The sequence below is a fragment of the Euprymna scolopes genome, chromosome 2 (assembly GCF_053919585.1).
Source record: "Euprymna scolopes isolate OS-2025 chromosome 2, ASM5391958v1, whole genome shotgun sequence".
In the NCBI taxonomy this organism is placed as follows: domain Eukaryota; kingdom Metazoa; phylum Mollusca; class Cephalopoda; order Sepiida; family Sepiolidae; genus Euprymna; species Euprymna scolopes.
This window is the reverse complement of record NC_136483.1, coordinates 200,317,241-200,329,740: the sequence shown is the minus strand read 5'-3', so window position 1 is coordinate 200,329,740 and position 12,500 is coordinate 200,317,241. Positions and strand designations below refer to the sequence as shown.

At 34.8% G+C, this 12,500-nt stretch overlaps 1 protein-coding gene across 5 annotated transcripts in view; it reads right to left on the bottom strand.

The window, feature by feature from the left end:
- Positions 1-12,500, bottom strand: part of LOC145301700 (protein SLC31A2-like) — an 84,825-nt gene that overhangs the window by 437 nt on the left and 71,888 nt on the right. For all 5 annotated transcript variants that reach the window (XM_080144593.1, XM_080144596.1, XM_080144592.1 and 2 more), the window contains exons 3-5: positions 11,818-11,887; positions 3,707-3,812; positions 1-409 (exon numbers count right to left, since the gene is read on the bottom strand). The exon at positions 1-409 is cut by the window's left edge and continues 437 nt beyond it. In XM_080144593.1, the coding sequence (XP_080000719.1) occupies positions 124-409; positions 3,707-3,812; positions 11,818-11,887 (462 nt within the window). In that variant the 3' untranslated portion in view covers positions 1-123. The remainder of the gene's footprint in view (positions 410-3,706; positions 3,813-11,817; positions 11,888-12,500) is intronic.

Here is a 12,500-nt window from a genome sequence, read left to right as displayed (position 1 = left end):
CCGACTTTTTTTTTTTTTTATCCCCATCACACACTTGTTGAAGTTGAGCTTGGTGTCGTTGAACCAAGATTAAAAATATTAAAGAAATTATCGTTTCTCTCGCGTGAAACAAATCAATCCCATTCAAAGGGAGGTAACTTCTGTCAAATTGGCTTTCTTTTCGACAAGGTCGCCATTAGAGTTATCTTTCGCGGGTTTCGAGTTGCCGCCCAGGTAGAAATGCCGGATTACAGGCCGCAGCATGAAATAACCGATCCCAGATCCGGTGATGATAGCCAGAAAGATCCACACGTTCCCGGTCATAACACTTAGCATTAGGTAATAAGAAATCCCGATTTGGCAGACGTACGCAAGTGTGCAAGACAGTTTGCAACCGATCGGTATTGTGTCTGGGCCGCAAAGGCCTTCTCTGAAAAATGAATCAACAAAAAAAGAAATTAGTATTTCACAGGTATTAAAAAAAATAAAAAAAAGCAGGAACAAAATGAATTACACCAGGAATCATTCATAGATGGCAATTTTCAGCGTTTACATGTGCGTAACACACACACACACACACACACACACACACACACACACACACACATACACACACTAGCGGGACCCGTGTCTGGCGTTGCCTGGAAACATATAAAAGGATGCTATTAGCTTGGTGCAAAAACAATACCGTTTTCTCACATGTTTTTTTATATATGATTCGTGAATTAATTCATTGATATATATGTAGCCATGTTATATATTATTTTGAAGCGCGTTTTTTGCTCTATCGAATCATGTTATTCATTAGCGTTATCAATCTCTTCAGTTTTTAAGGCGTTTCGACAGCATGGACAAAATTCAAATCCGCATGATTTTCTTGTTCCAGTTCAAACTAACCCGAAAAGCTGCCGAGACAGCTCGTGATATCAATGATGCGTTTGGCCCAGGAACCACAAACGAACGTGTGGCACAACTGTTATTCAAGAAATTTCGTAATCATAACAAGAGCCTCAAAGATGAAGACGGTCGCAACCGACCGACTGCGGTACGAACATTTGAAAGTCTTAATTGAAGCCGATTCTCACAAAACCACACAAGAAGTTGCTGTTGAACTCGAGGTCGACCACTCAACAGTCAGTCGCCATTTAAAGAAAGTAAGGAAGTAAAAAAAAAGTTGGATAAATGGGTGCCGCATGAACTGAACGAAAATAAAATAAATCGTCATCATGTAAACATAATATAAGGTATTTACAGCTTCTCTTCCAATTTTCAGATTTTAATCATGTCAAAAACGCAGTTTATTTCCTTTTAATGGATTGATTGTTGCTATTTCTTCTGATGAGTTAAGGGCAAAATAGATTCACTGATTGATAATAATTAAGTGATTGATTTTGTGCTACGAAACAGATACTGTCAAGAATTGTAAATGTCAACTGAGTTAAAGGAATAAATAATAAGATGGTCAACATCATGAATTTTGGAATATAAACTTTTGTCATTCATGCATTATATTGCTCTATAATTACATTGAGCTTCTTAAGTAAGAATTGGTATATATTATAAGAAAATAAAATATATTTCCACAGAAATAAAATATATTTCCACAGATTATATATATATATATATATATATATATATATATATATATATATATATATATATATATATATATATATATATATAACTCGAATCTTGGACTTTCGGTTCGTTTGCTGTCAGAGCTCCTGTGGTCTGCGACGTTGTTTGGATGTGGAAATATATGTATATATATAACTCGAATCTTGGACTTTCGGTTCGTTTGCTGTCAGAGCTCCTGTGGTCAGCGACGTTGTTTGGATGTGGAAATATATATATATATATTCAAGTAAATATTATTAAATGCAACGGAGACACTTTACCATATGATTCTTTTTTTTTTTTCGATTTTCCGTATAATTTTTTGTATCAAAATCAAAAATATTAATAAAAGTTCCATAATTGTTGCTGTCACGAGCGCTTTCGATTCGTCCACGAATCATCATCATGTGTTGAAGTAAAAGTTCGAAGGAACGAAAATGAGAAATTAAAAGTGAAAACTAAAATATACAGTAAACGGCGATAAGTTAAAATATACATACAGTCGATGAAAATTCGATTAAAAATTCGAGTATTAAAATCAGCAAGTTCGTGGACATCATTAACAAAGTCCGTCCACTACGAACTGCGAAAGACATTTTAGAACGTTACTGCTTTTCTCGAATGCGATATCATTTATAGTGGGTCGAAGGGTTCTAATATATGACGCTTCAAGAATTTTTAATTTTTCAATATTATTTTCATGTTGTATAATTTTTATGTTGTCAACGAGGATGTTTCTAAGATTGGAGGGGGGGCAGTTATGTTCTTTTATCAAATGTTTATATATAGAACTAGTTTATTTTAGGTGCATCGCTATTCGCCGGGACAATGCTGTCGTTGTATGTTCAATGTATGAATTATTTTCAGAGTTACATTCTCCCATAGAGCATTGAAATTTTATACACTACTTTGGTTTGTTCCAACGTTTTTATAACCGTTGAGGAGTTGTTTCTAACCACAAAGTTTTGTGTTCTAAACTTCTTGTAGTAAATAATAAATTTAATTTTAGAATTACTGTCAAAAGGCGTCAAGTATCTACGTATGATATTTTTTATTGCTTTTCTATACCAATTTCATATATATATATATATATATATATATATATATATATATATATATATATAGTGGAAATGGTAATTAATAAAAACTGAAGACAGTGCTCAATACTGATGTAGAGCAAATATGCGTTTTATTTTTTATTACCGTATCTTTCTGTTGAGTTACATTATTGTTTCGGCTACAGACGGCAAAAAAAAAAAAAAAAAAGGCCGAGTAGCTGAAACAATAATGTAACTCAACAGAAAGATACAGTAATAAAAAATAAAACGTATATATATAAATATATATATATATATATATATATATATATATAAAATGAAAATTACAATTGAATTTACCAAAATGATCCAAGATGGTAAAATTAAAGTAAATTATAAATATTAAAGAATTAATATTTATAAAATTATCTCAGCCAGATATAAAAGCTCGATAAAACCAAATAGAAAATAGAGCTTATAATATGAGCAAACAATTAATAAAATATGTTAAAAAACACTTTGAAATGAGTTAAAAACATATTTAATCTGAAAAGGAAACACTAGATAAATGGATAGTCCTTAATCCGCGGAGTTTCGAAGAAATACGCTCCTTCTCATCAGAGGGTAGGAATTAGCAAAATGCGGGATCGGATTTTGCATGCAGAAGTATTTGATGAAACAACAAGTAAGTCAAAGATCTTACTCGAAAACAAAATAAGTTAAGCAGAGGGAATATGGTAACGAAAAAGGTGATTACACATGAATGGATAGTCTGGTGGAAAATAAAAAAAATCCAGTGATGGTAAAATCCAAATGTAAATCTTTACATTTGGATTTTACCGTCACTGGATTTTTTTATCTAGTGTTTCCTTTTCAGATTAAATATGTTTTTAACTCATTTCAAAGTGTTTTTTAACATATTTTATTAACTGTTTGCTCATATATATATATATATATATATATATATATATATATATATATATATATATATTGTTTCGTTAAAACAACAATAATTTGTTTGTATACCGATTAATATAAAGTGTTAAAAAAAACAAAAAAAAAAAAATACTCACGTCGGACCACGCGCGGCGGCCTTTAACACTCTAACACTTCTGTATTCCTGAAAGCCTTCAATACAAATGGAGATGACAGCAGACAAGATAATCGCAATAACAAGACCTGTTGAAGGAAATAAAGAAAAGGAAATAAAATCTGTTTATGAGCAGAACTGTCATATCTCACACGCATCTCAAATATACCTTTTTAAAAATAAAAAAATATAATAATAATAATAATAATAATAATAATAAGTAGTGGAACCCTCGCTGAGTGAAGTCTGGCGATTGACTGATGAATAAAAAAGCGCACGGCTGACTGAACTGGGCACGCCGTGTATATATAAAAACACAACATAACTGTAGGCATTCTAATCTGATGATTCCTTATGGGGACGAAACGCGGAAGATTCTGTGTAGCTCAATTGCTATATATGTTGATATATTACAACCTAGCTCTACTCACGTATTGAGTACTCGTGAAAAAAATACTGAAAATTGATACATAAAATATCTTCTGATAACATTTTATGTAGCCATATTAAATAATGATTATATATATATATATATATATATATATATATATATATATATATATAGAGAGAGAGAGAGAGAGAGAGAGACAGACAGACAGACAGACAGACAGACATAAAAGGATAACTCAAGTGTGATAGTTCAATGCGATGTAGAGTATACACAAAAATTAAAAGAAAAGAAAACACACAACACAAAATTAGCCCAATATCATTATAAATTTATTTCAACCCTGTATGGGCCTTCTCAAATGAAGAAAGCTATTCTCTCTCTACCATGCTAGAAAACTACTGACACCTGAAAGTATCCTGTACCTCTATAAGGCCACCATTCGCCCATGTATGGAGTATTGTTGTCACATTTAGGCTGGTGCATCTGCTGCTAGTCTCTCGCTCCTAGACAAGGTTCAAAAGAGAGTCGCCAATCTGATAGGCCCTGAACTGGTATCTGAGCTTCAGCCTCTGTCCCATCGACGAAACGTTGCACCCATCTGCCTGTTCTACAAGTATTTTAATGGTGAATGCTCTGACGAACTGCTGACACTTGTGCCCCCACGATGTAGACACCCTCGACAAACCCGACAGGCAGCTAAATCCCACCCCACACAGTAGAGATCCCTAGATGTAAAAGATCTTTTTACTCCAGTAGTTTCTTCCCCAGAACCGCTAGACTTTGGAATTCCATTCCAGGTCCCTGCTTCCCTAACTGTACTGACATGCAGAAGTTCAAGTGCAACGTGAATCGACATCTTGCTGCCCAAATCCCAACATAGTTCCCCAGTAGTTGCTGCCTCTGATAGTAGCCCCCTACACCAAAGTGGCAATGTGCCTTGTTTGGGGTGAAAATGTAATTAAAAAAAAAAAAAATGTGACCACGGTTCTTTTGTATTTATTATAAAAGAGGGAAAAGAAGGAGAAAATGGGTGAAAGGAGTAGAAATAAAATATAGTTGAGAAAAAATAATAGAGAAAAAGAGTCAGAAGGGAGGATTGAGTGGAGGAATTAAGATTGTAGAAAGAGAGAAAGAAGTGGCAAGTTAGAAAAAAAATCAGAAGGGAAGAAATATCGGGCGCATATACTGGTATATATATATATATATATATATATATATATATATATATATATATATACAACTTTTGAAATCACTACTATATATTGGATACACTATAATAATCAATAGAGAATGTGTTCTCCAATAATAAATATGAAATCTGTATAAATTAAAATATCATTTTTAAGCATATTAAACGACCGGGCAAGGCCAGGCCAGGCAACCTGCTAGTATTATATATGCAAGTGCTTCTCTGTGTATGCGTAAATATACATTTATATGCTAAAGTCGATTAATTCTTAGTTTTGATATCTATCTAAGCTAACGACATTTCACTGTGACAGGGAGACCTCACAACTGATTGAGCCAACTATAGCGCTTAGAAAGTTTATAATTATAATCATAGCTTGAAAATATTCCATTTCATGCAATCATTATCATTGTAGGTTTTTGTTGACCAAATCGTTTACTGGCTTGCACTGTCTGATCCGGATTAGCGTTAAGCTTAGAATATTGTCCCATTCTTGTTCATCAGTTATTCCAGATATTTAATTTGTTGCATAAAGAATTCATATTTCTCTTCTTTTCGCTTGAAATGGTAATAATAAGAACGAAAGATGATTATTGCAAGGACAGGAAATGCCTATTGACTTTAGTCTTGAAAAAAAACCAGGGCTGTAGCTAGGAGGAAAGCAATCAGTAGTAAAAGAGTTCCACAAACCAGAAATTCTAGGAAACAAGCTACTGGAATAGGAAGCTGCATTACAATGAGGTATTAAAACACTGGATGGAGTTTTGTGGAGGAAAGGAAGTAGAAAATGAACCAGACAATTTTGAGGAATGCGTGACATCATATTATTTATAGAAAAGACTGAGACTAGCAAAATTACGTATGTGTTAGAGAAACGGCAGAGGAGAAAGAAGGTCAGCGCCAGCCGAATTACAGATAGGTTTCTGCATCTTTTAAGAACCTTAAAACTGGAGAGAAATTCGTGAGCTCAAATATAACAACAACAACACAAAATCCAGGTACGTCCAAGGATGGAGTACTGCTGCCACATCTGGGATGGAGCTGCTAAAAACAGCCTATCCTGCCTTTACAGAGTACAAAATAGACTTTGTGGCTTAGTTGGGGATGCCCTTTTCTCTTCTCTGCAACCTCTCTCCCACAGAAGAGACGTTGCGAGCCTCTCTTTGTTTTATCGTTATTTCCATGGCAGGTGCTCGCCCGAGATCCAATCTCTGCCCCCCCCTCTCCAATCTTTCACGAAAAACACCCGCCTAGCTGAAACCACTGTCAGTAATTTTCCCCACTCTTTATCTGTGCCTAAATCAAAACTTACATGACAGTTCAGGGCCTATCAGATTGGCGACTCTTTTTTTAACCTGTCCAGGAGCGAGAGACTAGCAGCAGATGCACCAGCCTAAATGTGACAACAATACTCCATGCATAGGCGAATGGTGGCCTTATAGAGGTACAGGATATTTTCAGGTGTCAGTAGTTTTCTAGCACGTAGATTCCATGAACAAAGCTTCTTTCTTAGAAGTGCACGCCTGCGGAACTCTTTTCCGTTTGCCTGTTTCCCATCTGACTACAACTTGGATGTCTTCAAGTTCAACATAAACAAATTCCTGATGAATCGCCCCCTTAAGGAAGGCACTTTATCAAATCTCCAATACTAACGATTACTAAAATACTATCCCATTGATTACTGTACACGCAATAACCCTTATCCCCGAGTGGCTTCCGGGCCTTGATAAGAGGTGAGCTCCATGTAAAAAAAAAAGCAATATGGAGAATCTGCTTTACGACGAGCAGAAAGAGCAATGGATTTAATATGTAAAATTTAAGAAAAATTTAATGAGAAATATGAGAATCTCAGGAAGAAAGGGGCACGCCTACGACTGAAAGACATGAGCTGGGGCTTAATAGGACTAAATGAAACAAACCATTTCGTACCCAATTCTTTGGAAAGCTTAATGTACGTATGCATTATGCTATTACCGCAGGTTCCCTAAATATTACTAATTACTTAATTATTACTAATTATTACTAATTATTAATTATTACTAATTACTTAATCATTACTAATTTCCCTAAATATTACTAATTACTAATTGTTACTATGTACTAATTATTACTAATTACTAATTATTACTAATTACTTAATTACTAATTGTTACTAATTACTAATTGTTACTAATTACTTAATAATTACTACTAATTATTAATTATTACTAATTGCTAATTATTGCTAATTGCTAATTATTACTAATTACTGATTGTTACTAAGTACTAATTGTTAACAAATGTATAATTGTTACTAATTACTAATTATTGCTTATTACTTAATAATTACTAATTACTACTAATTACTAATTATTACTAATTGTTACTAAGTACTAATTATCACTAATTACTAATTATTACTAATTACTAATTATTACTGATTATTGCTAATTACTAATTGTTATTAATTGCAAATTATTATTAATTACTAATTATTACTAATTGCTAATTATTACTTAGTACTATTTATTACTAATTACTAATTGTTACTAGGTACTACTTATTAGTGTATCATCCAAATAGCGGTCTAGAGTTCCTATTTACAATGTCTCCCCACGGGACAGAGTTAGACACCAGGGTCGTTTTTTAATGTGGAGAAAAGGAACAAAAAATAAAAATTGTCGAAGTCGTGAAGGATTTCTCCTCCACTGACATAACAAGAAATTGAAGTGCAGCATCTGAAGAACATATACTTTGATCTTGACTCGAAGGTGATCACTAGGGCTATGACAATAGAATATCATTGTTTTGACTCTCGAGTATATATTCGACACAGTTAATCAATCGAGAACCACATCACTCTGTATAAAAACACTAGCGGGGGGGGGGGGTACCCGGCGTTGCCCGAGTGTTTGGAGGTGTGTGTGTCGGATGAGGGGTGGGGGCTGTTAAAGAAAACCTAAGATTAAGCGAAGTAAAAAAAGAAAACAAAAACGAACGTTAAAACTTATCTGAAAAATAAAGCGGGGGGTACCCAGGCGATGGGGGGGGGGTAATCAAAACATAAGAATAACAAAGTAAAAAAACACAAAAAAACTAACGTAAGGCAAACGAACGATATTAAATGTAAAAATCTGAAAAACAAAGACAAAAAAGAAAACAGAAAAACGAACGTTAAAACTTCTGAAAAATAAAAAAAAACACGTGAAAAATGGCTTAAATAAGCCTGTTTCCATATTAAAATTAAAAAAATCAGTGGGTACCCGGGTGTTTTTGGGTGTGTGAAAACCTAAGAATGAAAACCTAAGAATAAGCGAAGTAAAAAAAAAAAAAAACAGAAAAACGAATGTTACGTGAAAAATGGCTTAAATAACCCTGCTTCAATATTAAAATTAAAAAAATCGAAAATAAAAAAGGCATCTCACACCACAATTCGAACCCAAAACGTTTAGATAATGACCCAACGCTCTAACCAACTGAGCTAACACAACGCACATGAAATTGTGTCAGTTCTTCAAATATTTAAACTAAATCAGATTATGACGTCGTCTGACGTATGCGTAGACCCGATTTCGTCATGAGAGGACGGGTTTTGCTGACCACCCCCGCCTCTGTAGAAAAGTGTTGATTTCAGGGTAAGAAAATTAACGTTTTTGGCCAATTTTTCGATATTTGTCGGGCGAAGGATGGGGCTTTCATATGAGACCAAGTTTATGAATTTTTGTTCAATCTGTCGAATGTTTTTAGCAGACACACAAGCATACACACATACATACATACATTTTCGCTTTTATATATATACTAGCAGGGCTACCCGGCGTTGCCCGGGACCGTAACAACAATGTAAAAACAAAAGCAGATATTGAACATATGTTTTATTCTTAGGGGAGAGGAATCTTTCAGGGTGAGAGAGAGAGAGAGAAGATAAAGAGTGTGAGAGAGAGGCAGAAGAGAAAGTTGTTCCATCCTCTTTCCCAAATTTGACTACTGTTCACGTTTGAACTCTCATCGTCGAGTTGATCCTCGAGTTGCCTATTGGCCTTGATAAGTGCTAATATAGAGAGAAGAGAAACAGGGGTAGAGAGAGAGAAGATAAAGAGTGTGAGAGAGAGGCAGAAGAGAAAGTTGTTCCATCCTCTTTCCCAAATTTGAATACTGTGCACGTTTGAACTCTCATCGTCGAGTTGATCCTCGAGTTGCCTATTTGCCTTGATAAGTGCTAATATAGAGAGAAGAGAAACAGGGTGAGAGAGAGAGAGCGAGAGAGAGAGAGAAGATAAATAGTGTGAGAGAGAGGCAGAAGAGAAAGTTGTTTCATCCTCTTTCCCAAATTTCACTACTGTGCACGTTTGAACTCTCAATCTCGAGTTGCCTATTGGCCTTGATAAGTGCTAATATAGATAGAAGGGAAGGAGGGTGAGAGAGAGAGAGAGTAGATTAAGAGGGTGAGAGAGAGAAAGAGAAGAGAAAGAGGTCTAGAGAGAGAGAGAGAGAGAGAAGAGAGTGAGAGAGAGAGAGAAATATGGTGAGTCGAGTTGATCCTCGAGTTGCCTATTTGCCTTGATAAGTGCTAATATAGAGAGAAGAGAAACAGGGTGAGAGAGAGAGAGAGAAGATAAAGAGTGTTAGAGAGAGGCAGAAGAGAAAGTTGTTCCATCCTCTTTTCCAAATTGTAATACTGTGCACGTTTGAACTCTCATCGTCGAGTCTATCCTCGATTTGCCTATTGGCCTTGATAAGTGCTAATATAGAGAGAAGAGAAACAGGGTGAGAGAGAGAGAGATAGAGAGAGAGAGAAGATAAATAGTGTGAGAGAGAGGCAGAAGAGAAAGTTGTTTCATCCTCTTTCCCAAATTTCACTACTGTGCACGTTTGAACTCTCAATCTCGAGTTGCCTATTGGCCTTGATAAGTGCTAATATAGATAGAAGGGAAAGAGGGTGAGAGAGAGAGAGAGTAGATAAAGAGGGTGAGAGAGAGAAAGAGAAGAGAAAGAGGTCAAGAGAGAGAGAGAGAGAGAAGAGAGTGAGAGAGAGAGAAATATGGTGATAGAGAGAGTTAGGAAAGTGGTAGAGAGAGAGAAGAGAGTGAGAGAGAGAGAGAGAAAGACGGCGAGAGAGAGAGATAGAGAGAGAGAAAGACGGCGGGAGAGAGAGAGAGAAAGACGGCGAGAGAGAGAGAGAGAGAGAAAGACGGCGAGAGAGAGAGAGAGAGAAACTGTTCTTTGGAAAACTGTGCACGCGACCTAATTTTCGTTTACATAAGCGGCCTGATACTGATACCCACCCCTCCCCCTTCAAGTTAGCAGAGTTAGAATGTATAAACAAAATGGCTAAATCTTTGTTTTCATGTTTTACAAAGAGCAAAGTCATCTTCGCCGGCAAAAAACTTCAAGCAAAAATAAAAACATTTTCCCTACGTCAATTTTCGTGTAATTTTGGGATTTTGATTTTTGGAGTGCGATAATTCCGTTGGTAATAACGGTTCGAGTCGGAAACTAATATTTAACTGTGTTATAGTATCAATTTCTCCTCCAAAGGCAGTTTTAACGTACCTCAGCCGCAGCCGACATTTTACTGAGCTGACGTCACGTCACGTGACACGTAATGAATAACGTTAAAATGACAGGTTTTTTGGGCCCCCCCCTGGGAGAAAAATGATCAGTTCATCCCCTTCTAATTGTCCGTTTGACGTGAAATTTCGATATTTGTCATGCGGGTGATCAAGGTGCAATATGATACCTAATTTGTCAACTTTGGTTGTGTCTGTCAAAAGTTTTAGCGTTACAAACAAACATACATACACACAGACGTTTGGCTTTTATATATATAGAAGAAGATATATATATATAGATATAAGATATTAACTGATATATACGCGAGAGTTAAAATAATGAAAAGAATATTCTCTTGTCATAGTTCTAGTGATCACCGAGTTTCAATTATGGGTATAATAAAACGTATTTTGTCCTCGATATGAAAAGAGGGATAACGTAATTTACGTATCCTAAAATATATATATATTTTTTTAAAATATTTTTAAATAAAATAAATATTTTATATTAATATTGTAAAATAAAATACGTATGGAATACGTTTGAAGCCAAATTAAAAGGCGAAATTTCATTTTTTTTTATCATTCTCTGACTTTTGCTCAACTTTTGTTAAACTCTGGATTTTCTTTCTTTAGTTAAAAATAAATTATGGAGCAATTAGGATTTAAGGACTTCAGCAGGAGGGGAAACAAGAGGAACAACGTTCGGTCGACATCGGTTGCAGGAAAGATCAACGTCCAACATTCTCAATTCTAACGTCGGGTTTATTGGTCTGTTCTCTGACGATAAATATTTCTCTATACAAAAAAACAAAAACCAAAAAACATTAAAATGTAAAATAATTAATCCCCGTTTGTTTATTAAAAGTTTTGTTTAAATAGTTTTATTAAAAAGTTTTGTAAATAAAAAACAAAGATCCATTAAGATATGAGCCGACAAGATACAAGTATTTTTTGTCACCCGTTCCTCGTGTATTACTTACCGTGTAACGTTGATATGCACCATTCGGCAAATAACAGACTTGTGGGTGTCCGAATAGCCAAAATCATGCTCTAGAAATAAAATTGAAAACAAATAAAATAATTAAATTGTATCAACCTGTCTGTAAAAGTTGCAGTTTTTAAATAAAAAAAGAAAAAATCCAACTTGGGCGCTGAAATATAAGTGTGGTAGGATTCTTGCCGAATAATTTAAATATTTGCTATTCTAATTAATCAATATTATATTTTATTATTTTTTTTATCGGAATCCTTTGAGATGATTAATCAATTAATTTATTTAATTTGCACACTGTTATCCTCATCTTCATGGTTGTTATTTCACGTTCCAGCCAACTATTCCTCTGGCCTTCTTCAGGTTGTTAACCGTGACAGGATACGAATGCTGAGTCTCTTGATTGTATCCTCAGTAATTACTGCCTTCCATTGTTGCTGTTCTCTCCCCATGATTTTGACCAGCTAATCGTCTACAGACAATGCTCACCTGGAACTGTAGAGATTTTACGCCTCTATCCACAACTAATTAATCAAGTTTAGCAGCACTTAAGTAGCAAAATTACATTAATTCTCGATGTATGTAGGGTTACTAAGATGCGTTGTGCATTAGTTAGAAATACATTCGTTCGGAAGCAAAAGAAGATCAAGAAGCCTTGGTAAACAAAAACAT